Below are 19,089 nucleotides of genomic sequence, written 5' to 3'. Positions count from 1 at the left end.
AAGTAAATATCATCTTTGGGTACAAACATATCTCATGGTTCATCCTGCATAAAAATGTGTATGTTAATAATTCATATACATAGTATTTTCACTACACTCACTCGTTGGGCCCAACAGAGTGCTTTCGCATTCAAATTCTATAACGGCGTTCAATTCTCATCAGCCATTTCACTGCTTTCTGTTTTTTAGAGACACCCAGCATGTTGAGGGAACTTTAACGTGTTTTTTATGCACTCTATCTGCCGTAGGATTGATATACAGTTTACTGCATTACCTGTGACACGAGTCAGGCATTCAAGGCATACCAGGAGCAGCACCCGCATTTTCAAGCCATATGCATGCTTGGTTAAAACTGGTGTTGGTCGAGTCGAACCATATCTGGAGATATCATATACCAGGAACTGACTACGATCGACGTTACAACGAAACCCCTCCTTCAGGAAGTTGATTGAGTTTGTAGTTCGCATGACCTTTGAGAGTTTCATTTGCATATTCCAATTTCATTTCCTGTTTTTATGAGTTTGGTCACTGAAATGCGGACGTCTGACAAGCCCTCGTGGATATAAGCTTTCGTCTTTGCTTTATAACGATATCAATTTGGCAAATCCACTTCAACCAACGGCAAGATGTCTTGCCGGATAATTCAACGATGGTTAATCGTCTTTGGCTTGTCTCTGATGGCAGTTGAAGGTAAAGTTTCGTGGTGTTCTGTAGATATAGTAATCTGTGAAATAAGCAATTGGATGTAGCTATCGCTTTGAGGAGGCTTTAAAACAAATCCTACAAAATGACTACATTTGCTCTAGTTCTTAGCAAAGTTAATTGCTTATTTATTTGTTTGTTGATAACTAATATTTGTCTATGCATTCCTGCCGTTTCAATTCGAAACTTCGGGTTTGAAATGGTTAGTTGAATATACATACAACAATGGATTAACGGAACTTGCGGCAAAGTGATAATATATTTATTATCATCAGCATGCATGCGAGAGGCTCAGTAAGGCAGAATTACATGTACGATAAGAATATGTGCGAAGTTGCTGACCGTTAATAAAATCTTACAAACGTCATTTTGAAAGTACGTGAATTTCCTACGCATTCATAGCCTATAATCTCCTTAATCTGTGGGGATACACTATATAGTTATATAAATTTATACATTGAATATGGTACTTTAAAAGTGACTATGTTGGCGCGAATCCAGATACTTTGTATAATGAAGTATATACTGTTCCAAGCTCGTAGACATTGTTGCATGCTGTCATTGTTAGGATGCTTTGCAATTAAAAGTTACACACAGCGTCAGCGGGAATTGTTTCAGTTTTACCGACAAAGTTGCTATTAGCTAGACTGCATATTGGCTTCAACCTTTGGCCATTGGAGTGCTTTGTGCATGAGGGTTCTTTATTAAGACAGTGATTATACTTAACGTCAATATTTTAAACATCGCCATTATATTTAAACTAATCAGTATAGCGTATTGATATGATTTCCATAGAAGTGCGTAGTTCATTTCTCTGAATTGACTTGATATTTAATATTTTAATTTATCATCGGCCCAGACTAGACCACAGACTGAGGCATCTAGCTGGAGAATTCGCTGAAACCATGGTGATTTTAGTGAATGAACAGATAGAAACGTATACTAGCTGTTGATGTTCCTGTTTTTGTTATTTGATAAAAACTAGACTGAATGTTGTGCTAAACATCTCGAGCATGGTTATCAAGTTTCAACAACTTGTTAATCTTCTCCACGTGCATGGGATGCATGCAGCACTATATATATTGTTAAAAGACTGAGACTAGGAGTTTGTCTGATGCGTATAAGAAGCAAACAGCGCCGAATTTGTCGCAAGGGTGACGAATCTCGTATACTCGTATAGTCTCTCAGACCCCGTTTACACTAGAGCGAAAGTTTCCGGATTCATCACGAAAGCGGAATGTTTTAGTACCGGATTCATGTTGCTGTTTACACACGCAGCAACGAATCCGATAGAAAATGTACTCGGTTTTAAGCCGTATCCGGAAACTTTGAATCCGTGAAAGTTTGTGGAAACTTCGTATCCAGAAACATTTGAATCCGGAAAATTTTCTTGTGTAAACGCTTTGCACGATGAATCCGAAGAAATTCAATATGACGACCAAACATTTCTCTAAGAACAAGTAATGTGAGTGAAAACGGACAAATCCGCATACAGAGACAACTAAAGTGTAGTGTAAACACCTGACGAATCCGATACATGTGTGTAACAATGAATCCGGATAATTTTACAAATCCGGAAACTTTCGTTCTAGTGTAAACGGGGTCTTAGCCGTAGTCATTTTACCATTTTGAATAATACACATAGCTATAACTAAAGTCACGCTCATGAAAAATAGTTCTCTAGCTAAATGTTTTTCTCCAGAAAAACTACCTCAGTGCTTTCGGGTAGCAATTACTATAGCGATGTTTTTTGAAAATGCCGTAGTCAGATAGATCATAGATGAGCGACGGATACGAGTGGAAAGCGTGCGTATACGTAATAATATCACGAATATCACGCCATATGACGAATCTTTTGGCGGTAGCGGGACCGCTGCGGGAGCCGTGGTCAAATCTAAAGCTCTCTAATAGTTCATCTTGATTCGTTTGCTTGGCAGCGTTCAGTTTCTTACACACACAGATTACTACATGAACATGCATTTGTCCAGGCTAATGATCTGTTTCCACAATAAAGTCTGATGGTATACGGCGGCAATAAATCTGTGTTCACGATAAATCCGTTTGTTGTTACCTGATTTTAACATCTTACAATGGCTATAAAGTAACAGCGGTAAAAGCAAGTGTTTGGCTAAAAGTCAATATCAACCTTCCAGAATGATCTCAACTAAATATTGACTTTCAGCAGGTTTAAAATTGAAAAGGATTGTATGTATCCAACATTGTCTTGTTAAGTGTTTGTTGGCATTTTTCGAAAATATTGCTTTGTAAGTGAAGGATCAAAGTAAATCGATGACAGGTCACTAAAATGACTTTTCCTTGGCTTTAGCCCAACCAACTTTTATTAAAGTTTTTATAGACTTAGCGATGATTTATTTCATTTTGATCATTCAAAAAGCTTAAGATAAAAGCTACGAATACTGGTATAGATATCAGTAGATTGTCAAACAAACCTAGTAGTAGTAAGATGTCAATTTAAACGAAATATTATCGATATTAAATGCATATATCACATAGCTATATAGTTTGAGGTTAATAAATAATGGTAATTGCACAGAGTGGAGTGCAATTTGGTGTGAAATCAAACGCGTGATTACAAAATCAAAGCTTGATTTCACACCAAAATTGCACGACACGAGGTGCAATTTCCACTTTATTATAATATTCATTTTGAAATCATACAAAAAATTAAACAAATTCAATCAAGAAATTTTGCGGGCATTTTAAAATTCAAAATAACAAAATTTTATGCCATTTTTCCCTGTAATTTGATTGGATAGTTACACTGAAATACTAAATCAGATTAGTTATTGTGGTACAGGACCTCAGGCGATCATACTACTGACCGTCAATCTAAATGCACTACGCGTAAAGGAATTGAGCAGGATTATTATATACCATTTGTCAAAGTTTGGTGTTCGCAGCGTTTCATTGGTCGAGAGCGAATCGCGCGAGAGTGACGAAATTTTGATGTCGCCCGCGCGACCCCCTGCGGAGTGAGATAACGTGTTATCCCAAGGGAAATAACAACTTTAATCAAGTGCGGAGCACCTGGACGTGTGACCTTTAGACTGTTAATCCATTTGAAATTATGTCTTTATGAATAGATACTTCGTTGTTTGCCTTGTAGTTTTGTTTTTCTTTGACAAGTGGTATATAATAAAAAATATCTAATGTATATAATAAAAAAATATCTAATGTTAATTTCCAACATTAGATATAAAAGGGACGATGATTTTCTTATCGTGCAATTTTTTTTCCTACGCAGGCATTTCTTCTGGGCAAATGTGCAGGCGGTTATATTTTGCGGGTGGAAATAGTAAAGAGTGAATTTTTCCTGCGATTGACCTTTTTTGTTTTTAGATTGTCAAAGTTTTTTTATGCGGCAAAGTAGTTCGCCGAAAGAGTGTATAACTAGAGAGGAGAGTCTGATATACAATGAACCACGTCATGCACTTCCTTCCTGGGTTATAATGACTGACAATTGCTTGGATGATAAAGCACAGTTTCGTTACAAGAATACAGAAATATTGTGGCATATCGAGTCGGGGGGGGCGTTGTTTTCTACCACAGCTAAATCATATAGGAATCGTTTAGCGATATATGTGGCAATATCAACAACTGCAAAAGACAACCAAAAACTCAGTAGTCAAAAATTGAAACAAACAAGCGCTGGATCTTTGTATTTTTACAATGACGGAAATCACGGGATATGTGCTGAGCTTTCTGGAGATTATCTGTATAGAAGAACATATTGCGACGGATTGCGGCAGACGTTTACTTTTGGTAAGTAAAGAAGAAAAGTATGCAACTTAAAGCTCGATCCCCAGTTTTAAAACATGGGTATCATTCTTGTCTGTCGCCAAAAAGGTCTTTTACTGGTAATATGTCTATTTTATTGACAATTCGATTCAAGTTATCTAATTAAAAAAACAGCACGGAAAATTATTTGTAATTTTCTGTGAAACTGGATTTCAGGTTCAGTGACAAAGTACGGTAACAAAATGAAGGATGTTAATTGCTCTCCAAAACAACGTATGGTGATCCACAAAGCATATTATGGCAACTTCAACAATAGCGGTGCATTTAACAGTAGAGCCCAGAGTGATGCACAATGCACTGCAGTGACAAGTTGTAGGTTGAAATCTCTTTGTGGTGGAAAGAAATCTTGTGAACTGACCGTTGACAATAATTTACTGCCAAACCTGTGTCCTAACACAAGGGAAGAGCTTTATACCGAGTACACTTGTGTGGATAACTATACAAGCCCCGTAACAACAACAGGTAAAGTGCACAACTACGCCATCATCTGATTTGTGAGGGTGAATAAAGACATTACTAGTCTACGGTAATATTTTACTTATTATACCCAGATTATACCTACGAATAAATGCGGAAATCAGCTTTAAAGGCCGTGTTACACATTGCAATCTTTCTTTTCAAAGATTAAATTTGGCAACGACAAAACTTCTGTGTTTCAAACACTCACGATTTACATCTTTCAAAACTATCATTGGGTTTTTTACTTCTAGTTACATGCTCAGGCCTTTTTCAACAGCATACGTATTTGTCATGCGCCGAGCTTTAATATTTAGGCTAGATGCTACGTTAGAGCAACACAAAAGTGGCGGCAGCCTTTAAACAGAAAACAGAATTTAATATTAATGAAAGATGATTTCATCCAACTAAGATATTTTTTAGTTTGCCAACATTAATATTTTTCATATTTTTCAATATTTTGCAACCAAACGTTCCTATTTTGAACATTTTCCAGCTCAGAACCGACAAATTTTCGTAGACCAGCATTTAATTTGATAGGGAAATGGGCCATCAATCATCTCCCCCCCCATGTCAGATAATGCTACTGGCTCTTACAAATTATCTCGTGAAAAAGTTTTTTGGATTCTATAAATAATTTTGATAAATCAATACTCGCGTATTCGTTCCGCTTGCTGTTATGATGCAGATAGGTCACTCGAAAGAAGCAAATAATACTCGAGGTTTCACATCATTGTCTAACGTCCACGATTAACGTTCGATTCACTTAAGTTTAACGTTGAAATTCTCCGAAAAAATTGGTTTGTTTTCGGAATGTGATATAATAAATAAATTCTGTAATTTATTCGTCTAGTTTCAGGACTTCAAATTAGATTATCAAGCGGCTACATAGGCTACCTCTACATATACGAAAAAACATGGGTGATAGTATCTGAAGAAAATTTGGATGAAAACAGTGAGAGGTGGATATGTCAACATTTAGGATTTCAAGACCGTCTCAACAATAGAGTTTCTTTTGGAAATGCTCGTAATGGTAGGAGTATCGTAGCTGGGGACTTGGTTTGTTATAACACTCAGTCCGGAGAAACGTCGTGTTGTGTTTATCTTCAACGTAAAACAGCGAAATCAGCTGAAAAATTACCATATGTCGAATGTGAGTATTTCCAATTGCTGGGACTGACCGATTTTATTACACCCAAGATGCCTGCCCAAAAATCTACCGATGGTTACTTGCTAATGTAATTACTCATATAATCCGGCACGTATAATTTCGAAAAATATGTTTAGATTTTCCAGTCATATATATATATATATATATATATATATATATATATATATATATATATATATATATATATATATATATGCATATACGAATACGTAAAATTTAATCGTCCTGGACGGTGTTTTAAATCAGTACCCAGAGTCATCTCGACATCCACGGTCAATATAATTAATTTTACATCTGCATAATACACAGCCCAAATTTGCGTGATAATATGAATTTGTATTTTGACGGAGGAGCAATAATTTGACGACTTGGTTGTTACTTTTTTACATAAAATTTCTTCATTCTCCAGATTTACTTCTCGGGGTTTATAGTCACCCTATTATCTCTCCCTCTTTCAGACTACACCCTTTGCCTACCCTTAGGTTACTGAAACAAAGTCTTATGCCCAAAAATCTACTGTTTTATTATTAAACATTGATTCTTATCATTTATTTACCTGCAGGTAAGATTTGTGACAATCAGTTACTAAACGACGAGGGAAATTTTCCAAATTCCATTTTTGATGGTAATGGAGGTAATGATTTTCTTAAAGCAAGGTTTACTAAAACTGGCTGGTGTTCTTCGACGCCTGGCTCATATCTCACGATCGATCTTCAAAAAGAATATCACATAACACGAGTTGTAGTCATGGGTGATAAAGATCAGACAAAATGGAGTGGATCATATTCACTGAAATACAGTCATGATGAAAGTTTTGTGGATGAAATACAGGTAGTTAAAACAATACAACGATGATAACATAATATATATCAGAGTCAAAATTATTTTTTATCATTGTCATTCAATTTTTATATAAGATCAAAGGAAACCAGAACGGTTATCAAGCATCGACTACAGACGTTGATATTTATAATGTGAGATATATTAAGATTCAATCAACTGGAAACACAGACTTTTGTCTCAGAATAGAACTCTGTGGAGTGGGTGAGTATATATGTTCGTGAGTATAAATATATATATTTTTATTCTATACTTCGTATATATATTTCTGTGATTTTGTTTTCTGTGATTTGTTCACTTTTGTGTTAAAACTATATTATAGATGTGCAGTGGAAATTTTGAAACACTAGCTGAGTGAAAATATAGAATTGTATCCTGAATGTTCTTTTTCATCCGAATTTAGTTCAACGTCCAGGTTCCGTGTACGATGTTCGAATTAATCCTTCCAAGAATTCAGCACTAGTGACTTGGAAATTACCAACTTCCTCCAGCTCAAGTTATATAAAAAATCTCAAAATATATTTGGACAGAAGGCATCTCGAATCCGTTCAACGAGGAAATGAGTATAATATCAGTAATCTTCGGCCATATGCTTCATATGAAGTTGGAATTGAAGCCGTAGACGATTATCGTCAGAAGAGCAGAGTTGTATACAAAACATTTAGGACAAAAGAAGCAGGTAATTATAAACATAGGACGTACCAAAAACTATTGCGTTTTTGAATTGGTGCATGTATTATATAAGCATATAATACATGCACCAATTCAAAAACGCAATAGTTTTTAGCCGAATCTTACATGAAATTTCATTGGCTCGTTAGTTACGCGGAACCAATCAAACTTTGACCGTGCGACACCAGGCCTATATTGTTATCTCTGTTTCAGCTCCCAGTGAACGCCCTTATAATGTTAAACTCACAGCCCGAAGTCAAACCTCGTTAAAGATAACCTGGGCGGCTCCTCGTAAAAGTTCATGGAATGCTGAGAAGCTGACAGGATTTGAAGTTTGCTATTATATTCATGAAAATATAAAAAGTCCGATATGCATTTCCGTCATCACGACATCCGCCATCACGACCTGGAAAACATATACATATACTATAAATGGACTTCAACTGTCTACTAAGTACTTCGTGACAGTCTCGGCTGCTACAGTTGGTGGTGTTGGCCCGAAAAGTACAGCAGTCAGTGGAATAACTGATGGAGGTAAAAGGCCAGATTTTTAATTGGAATTCGAAGCAGTTAATAGTGTTATCACGCAACTGATAGTTAAAGTGTTCTCTGATCCGAAATCACAATCGCGCGCCTGGCCTGGCTCTAATTAACAATTAGTCGCCGAAGGCGAGGTGATTACAAGCCTATATTCACTGAGCCGAAGGCGAAGTGAATATAGGCTTGTAATCACCGAGCCTGAGGCGACTAATTGTTTTAGTATAATTTCAGTATTGAAAAAGTTTTATTTATAAATACAACTGATACACGTGTTTATTTTATGAATATAATTTTGATTTTGAGTATTTTCAGCCATGTTTTTTTGGGGAAAAGCAATAGTTACTGCTCAGACTGCTTTGAGCAGTAACTATTGCCTCAGAGTTACTGCTGAGGGAGCCAATCAGAATGCTCAAAGGCCATTTTTCAATACTGAAATTATACTAAAAAACAATAGTGGCAACTATTTAGGATAGGATAATCTAGAGTTACTGTAACTTCGATTAAACTGCCTAAAATGTGTGGTTAAGAGTTTTATACGACTGACCTCTTATAGGTAAAAGATAAGAATCTTCAAGCACTTGCTGCATGGGTATGCATGCAAGGTCCGACAGTTTGAAAACCTAGTTAATACGCGCTCTCCCGTTAGCAATGCTGCGTATCTATATATATTAAATAGACCTAATATATCATTTTATAGAGCCTGTTAAACTTCTCGAAGATACCTCCTCAACTTTAAGGATAAACATTTCGAAACAAGCAGATTATATCAAGTAAGTTTACACGCAGTTAGAAGCTGTTTGTACCTCATTTGAGGTATTGAAAAAAGTCGTTATGAAACAAAAACAAGCACAAGCTATTGTCAGGATGGGCTACACAACTGCCAGGATCATGTTATATATTCATTTCAACACCCCAAAATCGTTTTGCGCGTCCAGTTGAATCTCGGCTAAAAGCGGGATGATCTAAACAGTTCTTAATTGTTTGATCTTGAAACTCAACTGAATTGAGTTTAACAATTCTAGTCGTTCTATCTTTTATGTAGAAGTGTAATCATCATTGTAAAAATTGACTCAGGAGAAACGACACCGGTTGAAAACATCAAAACCAACTCTCTCAGATCTAACAAGTCTACAAGCGATGGCAAACCTTATATCACTGCTTATTTGAAATCTGATGTTCTACCCAAGATGTTTGTGATCGGCGATGGCGAAAAATATAATTCTAAAACAGAAATATATTCGAACCAACCGTTAACAAACAATACAAAATATATCGCGTTCCTAAGATTTTTTGAAAGCGAGGTACGTTTGGTAAAAAAGCTATCAGAGTTTGTATCTTCAGATTTCTCAATTGTATTGATATTTATTTCTCTTGAATATGACATTCAGGAATATAACAATGAATACTATTCGACGGCTTGGAGCAAAAGTGTTAAGACTTCTGCAAAACCTCCAGGTAAGCTGTTGGATAGTTAGATAATAATATAGGTATAGTCCATTTTGCTAAATATATATATATATATATAAAATCTATATTAATGCATATATCATCGCTCCATATTTAACGCAATCGACATGAGTAATTTTTTAAAATATAATCACAGTTATACCGAACAACAGGCAATTTTGGAGCGATTAAAAAAAAAACACTATCTAGTGGGTATAGCGCCATCAAGCTTTTGTACAACCGACCACAGATATAATTCGACGTTTCGACAAACTCCTCAGACCTCGTTTACACTAGAGCGAAAGTTTCCGGATTCATCATGCACGAAAGCGGAATGTTTTAGTACCGGATTCATGTTGCTGTTTACACACGCAGCAACGAATCCGATAGAAAATGTACTCGGTTTTAAGCCGTATCCGGAAACTTTGAATCCGTAAAAGTTTGTGGAAACTTCGTATCCAGAAACATTTGAATCCGGAAAATTTTCTTGTATAAACGCTTTGTACGACGAATCCGAAGAAATTCAATATCACGACCAAACAATTCTCTAAGAACAAGTATAATGTGAGTGTAAACGGACAAATCCGCATACAGAGACAACTAAAGTGTAGTGTAAACACCTGACGAATCCGATACATGTGTGTAACAATGAATCCGGATAATTTTACAAATCCGGAAACTTTCCTTCTAGTGTAAACGGGGTCTGATGAGGAATGTCCTCAGCTGGGTACGTCTTTTGAGAAGTTTATAGAAGTTAATAATCCTTTATCTTCTCTGTCATTTGCAGCTCCATTTGATTTAAATGTTAAATCAACTGACAAAGGCAAGTACAAGATATCCTGGTCAATATCACTGCGTACTGACCAGACTGTCACGAAGTACGATGCAGCGCTGGTAGCGGCAACAGTTGGATCCAAAAAGAAACCAGTGGAGATCTCGACAAACGAAAAATCAGTCACAGTTGATGTTAATTATGATACGAAGTACACGTTTGAAATTCGCCTTGAAACTGAAGCTGGAAGCAGTGAATTGGAAAAAAAAACCTGGTTTTCTCATTCGGGTATAATAAATAATGTCAAAAATACAGTTCATAACGAGTGGAAGATGTCAATAAGGTCGTAACGATTTCATGGCTATATCTTTATTCGACCAAGAGCTTTTGCTCAACATTTTATCTCAAATCTTACAATTAGTTAAAGACCGTTTAAAGGACTTATTCGTATAATTAAGTAATAACATGATCTCTATGCCAACGCAGTGAGGGTGAATGAGCTTTTTGAGTACAGACGTAATTTCCTCGAATCACTTTGATATTACTTGTTAAGGTTTTTATGTTGACGTGGAAAGAGGTTATCTGATTCAAAGTTCGAAGAAGGCACACAACGGGATATATAGGGAAACGCGGAGGATACATATGGGCAGAAAAGATGTATAAATTCTTGCAAGCGAATTACTTCATGCATGCTGTCACTACAATGTCATTCTAATGCACGGGCGACACTACAGTAATAAAGCATTTCCACTAGATAAAAGCATTTCCATGCAGGCAGATTAGCTAGGCTATCTTAAAAAGAAAACACATTATAATCATATTATATAATGATGATACATTGTTGACATTAGTATAATTGCCTTTCCCATTTCAGAACCGATTGCCCCTCAAAAGAATAATGATGGCACTTACACAGTTATACTTACAAAGCCAAAAGTAGAAAATATAAGGTAGATATTTTTGTTTTGTTTTGTGCATAGCGAAAGAATAAGAGGATTATATGAACGTCAGAACGGTGGCATTCACTGTCTCTGAATTGTAGAACTCGGTAATTGATTTATATTGTCGTTTTTTTTCTCAGAACTGTTTCATTGGTGGTCCTTCGGCTTCCGCCAGCCTCAACTCAAAGCCCTGCACCGGAAGATGTGGAGTTAAAAGGTCCAGACGAGGCTGCTGGTGAAAATGACGCATTCGTTGCGAAAGAATATAATATAAGTCAGTTTAAAAGTTCAAATACGATAGAAATCGTACTTCGAAAATCGTCGGAGAAGAACAAACGTAGAAAAAGAGATGCTGATGAGGTTTATGAACTTAAACCAGATGCGACTTACAGATCAGCCCAAATGAATGAAGACAAATCTGAGGTGAGTCGTCTAACATATCAATTAAGCTATTATATTTTCATCACTGAAGCCTGAAGGTGGGCAGGGCTTTGAACAAAGGACAAACAGAAATGTTAATCTTATCAAAATCCTGGCAGTATTTCGAAGTACAGTACTAGCAACAGCCGTGAGATGTGTGTCTGTTGACTGTTGTAGAAAACGAGCTTATTTTTGTCCTAAAAATTACGCCGTATCACGCATGTCATTATCACCAGTCTTCTCACTGAATTATCTTAAAACCTTTGTAAATTTTCTTTCAGAAACGATTCTGGTCATTTTGGAGTGCGCCAATGACTTTCGACAAAGATGAAGGTAATTTCATCGCTAAGTAATTTAGCTTGTAGGTACACCACGCAAGTATTTAATACTGCAAATCAGTGCAATTGAAGAAGGCCCGGGTTAACGGACCGAAAGCTTTGCAGTATTAAATACTTACGTGGTGTACCTACAAGCTAAATTACTTATTGATATCACTATGCAAACATATAGGGATATTAATTCCATCACGTTCACGCCATATTGCCCAGATTTGGGCGGCTTTATGAATTAAAATTCGTTAAAACTTCGTCTGAATTTACCAAAGCTAACGCAAGATCAAACACAAAGTTGTTTGCAAAGCAAGACACGAGCCAGATTGAACCGTGTTTGTACTACGAAAATCTAGTCCAAAGTTAAGCCAAGTTTAGGCAGGCGGGTGTTTCCACTGTGACATTCTAAGTTCTAGCTATGCCCCTGTTCGTAGTGTAAACACGACTACGTAGAGCGAGAGAATTACTGCAAGGTTCTGACCTCAGGGTCCAGGAAACAGCTTTCCCGAAGAAAGCAGTTTCCATATTCAATTTCAATTTCAATTTCAGTTTTCAATTTCACATTTATAGGCACTGGTGATGGCGGCGAGCGTGAGGAAACTGATGACAGTGGTAGTGGTAGTGGGGGTAGTATAGGGATAGCAGTGGGTGGAACATTTGCCGCGATTGCTATCGTTGCTGCCGTGATTATTGCTGTTTTGTTTTTCAGAAGAAGGTAAAAAGTTGCTTGAACTAACATAGAATATTACATTCACTTAATTTAAAAAAAAAAACGAAGTTGACTCGCTTCATTACGCGCACAAAATGCTAATTAATAGACACAGGAGAACGCACAAAATGCTAATTAATATAATAGACTCCTCTTCACGCAGGAGAACTCTAAGACAACATAAAGCAGATTCACCAGAGAAACTTGATGAAATGAAAGCAATCAACGTTAATGGTAACAAATATGATGATGAACCAGAAGATGTTCAACCTGTAAATGGAAATAATGAGTGCATCTATTCAAATGACTCTGGTATGCTATGCTTACTGATCTTATTGAAATTTTAAAACTCATTATTTCCAAGATTTTTTCTCTTTTGGTTTTACTGAGACCATCAATTGTGAAATGTTTCTCGAAATATTCCACTTGCTTGAAGTCGTCCTAGTGATATCTTGTAGGAGTCAGTTTATTTCAATCGGTACTTGTTTGAAACTAATTTTACTCCGAATGTGGACTAGGGAGTGGAATGAATAACTCTCCTTGAATTAAACTTACTCCTCAAATACAACACTATAGCATTCCTGGTTGCTTGCAAAATGCTCGAAGTAACAGCTTATATACGCAGACTCTTATGGACAACTGACAAAGTACATACTTTGAATTGACAATTATTTATGATTTCCACTTCGAAGGGGACGTTGACAGAAAGGGACATCAACCTGTTCCAATTGCTGAATTTGCTCATTATGTGAACGAATTAAGAGAAAACGAAAACCATGAGTTTCAGAAAGAATATAATGTAAGTTTAATATAGGAAATAATTTCATTCATGCATTCTCCGCCACCGCAAGCTATGATTGCATGATGAGTTTATCATGCTCAAATTTATCCGTGCATGTAGTTCAAGATATATAGGCGTGTAGTAAGAAAAACACACATGCAAATAAACAAGCAAATTTGGAAGTATTATGCTAGAACAAACGCTACCAAGGCAGTGAAGGTAAAAGTAATAAAAGCACGGCTGCAGTTTGCCTAGCAGAGTATCAAGACCACAGTTTCGTGAGTGTAGACGATTTTGCATAGTTTCTCAAGAAGTTGCATGAATTTATCCTCGTATAAACAACCAGAAAACGAGGGATGAATTGCTTGGAACAAAAATATGTCATTTAGATTGCTTGCTGAACATTATTTCACAAAATTTTTGTGTTCATGTACGTTTTCGTTGTTTAGGCGCTACCAAAAGATATGAACATTTCTTGGGAGGTGTCAAAGAAGCCGTTTAACAAGTCTAAAAACAGATACGGAAATATCGTCACATGTACTGTATTCAGAACCTTTTTCATCCTTTCAATTTCATCCATTTTCTCTAGCAAGTGATCTTAAATTTTCATTTCAGATGATCATTCACGTGTGGTGCTAGAAGGAGACGAGAAAAACGATTACATCAACGCCAGCCACATTGATGTAAGTTCTGTATTATGGTGTGATGGTCGAATATACCAGTGTATGGGTATATTCGACCTTGATTAATTTATTTATCTGGGGCCGGTTGTATCAAGCCCGTCTAGCTTAAATGGTGGATAAGACAAAAATAAATAACACTCTGACATCTCTCTTGAATGAGTCAACTTGAATATTATGCACTGAATATGTAGTTGTAAACAGTATTAAGGTTAAAAATATTTAGTTTGCTTGTTGAATAAAACGATAGACTTGCTTTCTATTTTGAGCTTAACCACCGTTTAAGCTAAATGGGCTTGATACAACCGGCCCCTGCAAGGTCGAGTATACCATATATCAGTATATTGACCTTAACAACTTTTTATTACTAAGGTCGAGTGTACAATATTCGAGCTTGACTAATGTTTTTATCACGTTTAATTATTACTTCTTTTTTTCCATATCAAGGGTATCAACGAAGGCACCTACATTGCAAGTCAAGGTGAGTTAACATGCATGGTATATGATTTACTTGCATGTAGAGATCAGCATTAGGAAGATTGCTAAAAGATTATCCTAGTCACTTCATCTGCTTTAAACACTACTCGGTTAGTCCCCGTAGTGTAGTCCGTAGTCCCCCCGCCCCGTAATGCATGTATAAGATTCACGAATGTCCGCATGTCGTTTGTTGAAAAATACTTACTGTCTTTTACTTACCCTCGATGCGTTAGGTCCGAGGGCGAATACCGTGAACGACATGTGGAGGATGGTTTGGGAACAACGCAGTTATTCCATCGTGATGGTTACCTCTCTCGTTGAACTTGGCAAGGTAGTTCTTTATCACGGTGTACGCTTAGCACCATTGATTACACCAACACCACTCTTACAGTAGCATCTAACGTCATTACCAGAATAATCACCTCATGATATTCCGCCTCCAAGGATTTCTTCATTTCCAAAGTTCAGCTATTAAACAGAAATACTTTTTAGCCCAAATGTGAAAAATATTGGCCGGACAACGGAAGTAAAATGTATGGTGATATTGAAGTAACCTTGATGAAGACTGAAGAGTTTGCTTACCATGTGACGCATACCTTGGAATTGAAAAAGGCAAGTACAACCCATCAGATCTTCTTATAAACATTTGAATCTATGGATTCTTTAGTTATTAGTGTCGTATTTCACTCAGAATAATTACGATTTTAACCCCAATTATAGGATGACGAGGAACGCGAAGTACGTCAATACTATTTTCAATCCTGGCCCGATCATGGTGTACCTAAATATCCCACTCAGCTCCTCGCATTCAGAAGACATTTTAGAACTTATCACTTTGTTCAATCAGGGCCCATCATTGTTCACTGCAGGTTTGAGATAGATCATATTTTGAACAAGATTTAGTGGAAGTTGTTTCATTGCAATCTCCAGAAGAAGAAATTTGTTAAACGGCGTTGAGGATATTCAGATCTTGCTCTTGTTTTTAGTGCTGGTGTTGGACGAACTGGTGTGTTTCTTACAATTGACATAATCCTTGATAAACTTGAGAAAGGCGCCATCAATTCCATCGACATTTTTGGAGAAGTCTGCGCTATGAGAGAACGAAGAATGAACATGGTCCAGACTTTGGTACGAGCAACAATCAAGTCTGATATTGCACGAAGTTTGATTGGGTCGTTAGTTTGTCGGAGCCAGTCAAACTTGTGATATTTATTTACATCCTGTGTATGTCTCCAGACTCCATTACGAGAAGGGTCTATCGTAGTTACCAACAATCGTCGTTCTCAATACATTTGAGGCTTCTTATTATTAAATATAAATTTTTAGGAACAATATATATTTATCCACGAGGCAATCTTGGAAACCGTGTTGTGCGGCATGAATGAAATCGATTCTACTAAAATTCAGAAAGAATTTGAAGCTCTTGCCAATGTTAAAGCCAGTGGAATGACAGGATTTCAGGAGAAGTTCAAGGTTTGTAATTGGTCAAAATGCCATTTCACTTTGTCTCACGTGAAGCAATAAAAATAATTTGAATACAACTGAAAAAAGTAACTGAAATATAAAATTGATATTTCTCTTTATATTCCAGCGGTTGGGAGAGGTTTCACCAAAACTCGTTCCAGAGGAATGCACTGCGGCTTTGCTTGAAGGAAATCGCAAGAAGAATCGTCATAAGAATATCTACCCTAGTACGTTGAGATCAAGCATTAACTAACAGTTTCATTTACTGAAGTATACTGATTTATCTAATTCTTTTCATGTCGAGCATTTGGTCTTTCTGTGTTCATTTTAGCTGAGAGCAATCGTGTTCCTCTTCAATACGTGGATGGACAGGAGGATTCAGACTATATCAATGCTGTGTTTGTCCATGTAAGTCTATCATATATACGATTTAAACCAACCAGGAAATGCTCAATGATTCAATATCCAGTCTCGCACGAAAATGTTACTTTCATATCATATGAATTCTTTTAAGAAAAATGAATGTTCAGCCCGACTAAATATTGCATCCATTTCAGGGTTACCTTGGGCGAAATTATTTCATCGCAACCCAAAGCCCTCTGCCAAATACGATCAACGATTTCTGGCGACTGGTTCATTATCAGAAGTCGTCCACGATCGTTTTACTAAGCAACGTCAAGGGTGGAACGGTAAAAAAAACTTTATAATATGCCACTTGTAGTATACCAGATTTTGTACGTTCCATGTGGAGTGCTGTTTGTGTGTAGTTTGTCATATCAATAACACGCCTACTCTGTCCTTGTACTCTTGTTTTTTCTTGAATACGAGTTATGAGACGTTCAAAATAATTTATTCTTAACCGTCTTTGAATCGCATAATACAATTTAATGTCCATGTTTTAGTCCTTTCCGAAATTCTGGCCAAACCATAGAGGAGAGCCAAAGCAATACGACAGTTTGACCGTTCAGTTGGACTCAGAGAAGGAGTCAAATGGAATTTGGACAAGAAAGTTTGTCCTAGCACCTTATCCAGTTAGTATATACCATTAACATTGGTCAATATACGTGCAAGCAATCTTATTGGGTTGTGCATGGGTAAAATATTAATATATATCACGTAGTGAAAATTAGCCGATATTTTTTATAATGTTAGTTTCTGTATTTAGGATTTGTCAGATGGACGTGTCGTGAATATTTTCCATTATACGAAGTGGCCGGACCACGGCGTACCTCCTGACGGAAATGGCGTCATCGCCCTGACGTCATTGGTCGAGAATTCTAGAAAGAGTCATGGTCATGGGCCAATCATAGTCGCATGCAGGTAGATCGATTGACATGAAAATAACATGACAAAATTACAATCGTTAAGTTTTGATTCCTGGATTGATGGTCAATTTCACGCAATAGTCGAAAGTCTGTGTCTCCTTGCTTTAGTGCTGTGGACCTTTTTTTTCTCAATAATTATTGACATTTGTTTTACAGCGATGGGGCAGGACGAACAGGAACGTATATCGCCATTTCAAACCTTCTGGAAAGAATGAAGATTGAACAAGCAATGGACGTCTTCCAGGCGATTAAAATCATCAGAGGAATACGACCACAGTTTGTTGAAAATGCTGTAAGTATATATATCGTTAAAAACACGAAGTAAACAGCACGTTGCGGTTAAAATGGATATATTTTTCGCGCGTGTGAACACGTCGGTGTTTCGACAAAAACATTTCTCGCCACTCTCTGTTTCATGCACAATTGCAGCTTACACAAATTACATTCATACCTTAAAACAACATCCCTGAATATTGGACAGTATTTTTAGATCTATTTGACATAGTTTGTTCACTTACAACTAATCATTTTCTTTATAGGAACAATATGAGTTCTGTTACACGGCCATCATGGCGTATTTGGATTCCTTTAGTGAATACGCGAATTTTGGCGAATAAAGAATATACGCTGAATTTTGTTTCAGTAAAAATTACAATTGTATTTTAACGAGGAAAATAATTTGGTTTAATACGCTTAAAGCTGAGACCAATCTTACACATTCAACCACACTGTAAATAGTTTTAAACTAACTATAGTTTATAAAAAATCTGGTCCGTCTGTAGGAGACCAAACGCACAAGTGTACAAACAGGTGCAACTATGGGTAATCGATCCAAAAGCTTCATTGTGTAATATGAAATAGACTGAGGCCAGTGATTGAGGTAGATGAGACGAAATGGAATGGATCGACACAATTAAACGGAAAGCACAAACTATATATAGAAAATTTGTCAGAGCTAATGATATATATGCAGGGAAATATTCTGGTAGTCTTTTAGCGCCGCAAAATTCGCCATGTGAGTGAATTTACATAATATTCGTTTTCAGAATTTGATGCATCGCGAATAGTCGATGAAAGAGCTTCCCACGGATATAACATCGCTAGTACGTATTTTGCACTGAATGGAATGAATGAGAATATTAAATAAAGTTAAATATAGCTCGCAATTTTTTATCAAGAAAATATATGCCATCAATATTAAATTTGTAAGGGATCGTATTTATCTGTGTATTCAATATTCGAATATATAAAGCACATTTTCAATATTTTCAATGGTATTGTGATTAATGGATAAGATTGTTTAATACAGGCATAAAACTGAAAAGCAAGACTCGAAACGTTAAAGCACCGGGATCGAGGATCAACGTTAAAGAGCTCATCCTAATCTCGCCAGCGATCCATCGGGGGAAGCTTATCCTCGTGGAGAGAAACGGAGCTAGGCCCTGGTGACGAAGATTTGTAGAGCTATAGTTGCTAATACGTAAATCGTGCACCACTTAATTAAAAACATTTTTTTCTTGAGGTTCACAACAGTGACGATGTAAA

General features: G+C 36.6%; 1 protein-coding gene across 3 annotated transcripts; it reads left to right on the top strand.

Moving 5' to 3' along the window:
* The first annotated feature begins 473 nt into the window (after nucleotides 1-473).
* On the top strand, nucleotides 474-18,698 carry LOC114525434 (receptor-type tyrosine-protein phosphatase F-like). Of its 3 annotated transcripts, none has more exons than XM_028546783.1 (33): nucleotides 474-690; nucleotides 4,063-4,485; nucleotides 4,678-4,983; nucleotides 5,831-6,130; nucleotides 6,711-6,979; nucleotides 7,066-7,192; nucleotides 7,392-7,667; nucleotides 7,874-8,194; nucleotides 8,898-8,970; nucleotides 9,243-9,501; nucleotides 9,589-9,655; nucleotides 10,434-10,706; nucleotides 11,293-11,368; nucleotides 11,500-11,782; nucleotides 12,061-12,112; nucleotides 12,679-12,823; nucleotides 12,975-13,132; nucleotides 13,513-13,616; nucleotides 14,048-14,135; nucleotides 14,214-14,281; nucleotides 14,726-14,759; nucleotides 14,989-15,086; nucleotides 15,248-15,367; nucleotides 15,476-15,624; nucleotides 15,742-15,883; nucleotides 16,082-16,228; nucleotides 16,347-16,446; nucleotides 16,551-16,627; nucleotides 16,777-16,908; nucleotides 17,122-17,250; nucleotides 17,385-17,539; nucleotides 17,701-17,836; nucleotides 18,084-18,698. In XM_028546783.1, exons 1-33 carry the CDS (start codon nucleotides 627-629, stop codon nucleotides 18,159-18,161), a joined length of 5,229 nt encoding a protein of 1,742 aa, XP_028402584.1. In that variant the 5' UTR covers nucleotides 474-626; the 3' UTR covers nucleotides 18,162-18,698. The 3 variants fall into 3 exon arrangements, with proteins under 3 accessions (XP_028402584.1, XP_028402585.1, XP_028402583.1); XM_028546784.1 differs by having other exon boundaries at nucleotides 475-690; nucleotides 12,981-13,129; nucleotides 13,510-13,616; XM_028546782.1 differs by having other exon boundaries at nucleotides 475-690; nucleotides 12,975-13,129; nucleotides 13,510-13,616.
* Nucleotides 18,699-19,089: the final 391 nt, after the last annotated feature.

The sequence above is a fragment of the Dendronephthya gigantea genome, unplaced genomic scaffold, assembly GCF_004324835.1.
Source record: "Dendronephthya gigantea isolate DGI-Jeju-01 unplaced genomic scaffold, DenGig_1.0 000034F, whole genome shotgun sequence".
NCBI classification, from domain to species: domain Eukaryota; kingdom Metazoa; phylum Cnidaria; class Anthozoa; order Malacalcyonacea; family Nephtheidae; genus Dendronephthya; species Dendronephthya gigantea.
Note: the sequence above shows the minus strand (reverse complement) of the source record. Positions and strands in the feature narration are given on the sequence as shown.

What these genes read in the sequence shown, in the direction of transcription:
- LOC114525434 (XM_028546783.1), top strand. Translation starts at nt 627, where the DNA reads ATGTCTTGCCGGATAATTCAACGATGGTTAATCGTCTTTGGCTTGTCT. An exon ending in AATAGAACTCTGTGGAGTGG is followed by an intron (nt 7,193 to 7,391) that starts GTGAGTATATAT and finishes ATCCGAATTTAG; the next exon opens with TTCAACGTCCAGGTTCCGTG. An exon ending in GATTTCAGGAGAAGTTCAAG is followed by an intron (nt 16,229 to 16,346) that starts GTTTGTAATTGG and finishes TTTATATTCCAG; the next exon opens with CGGTTGGGAGAGGTTTCACC.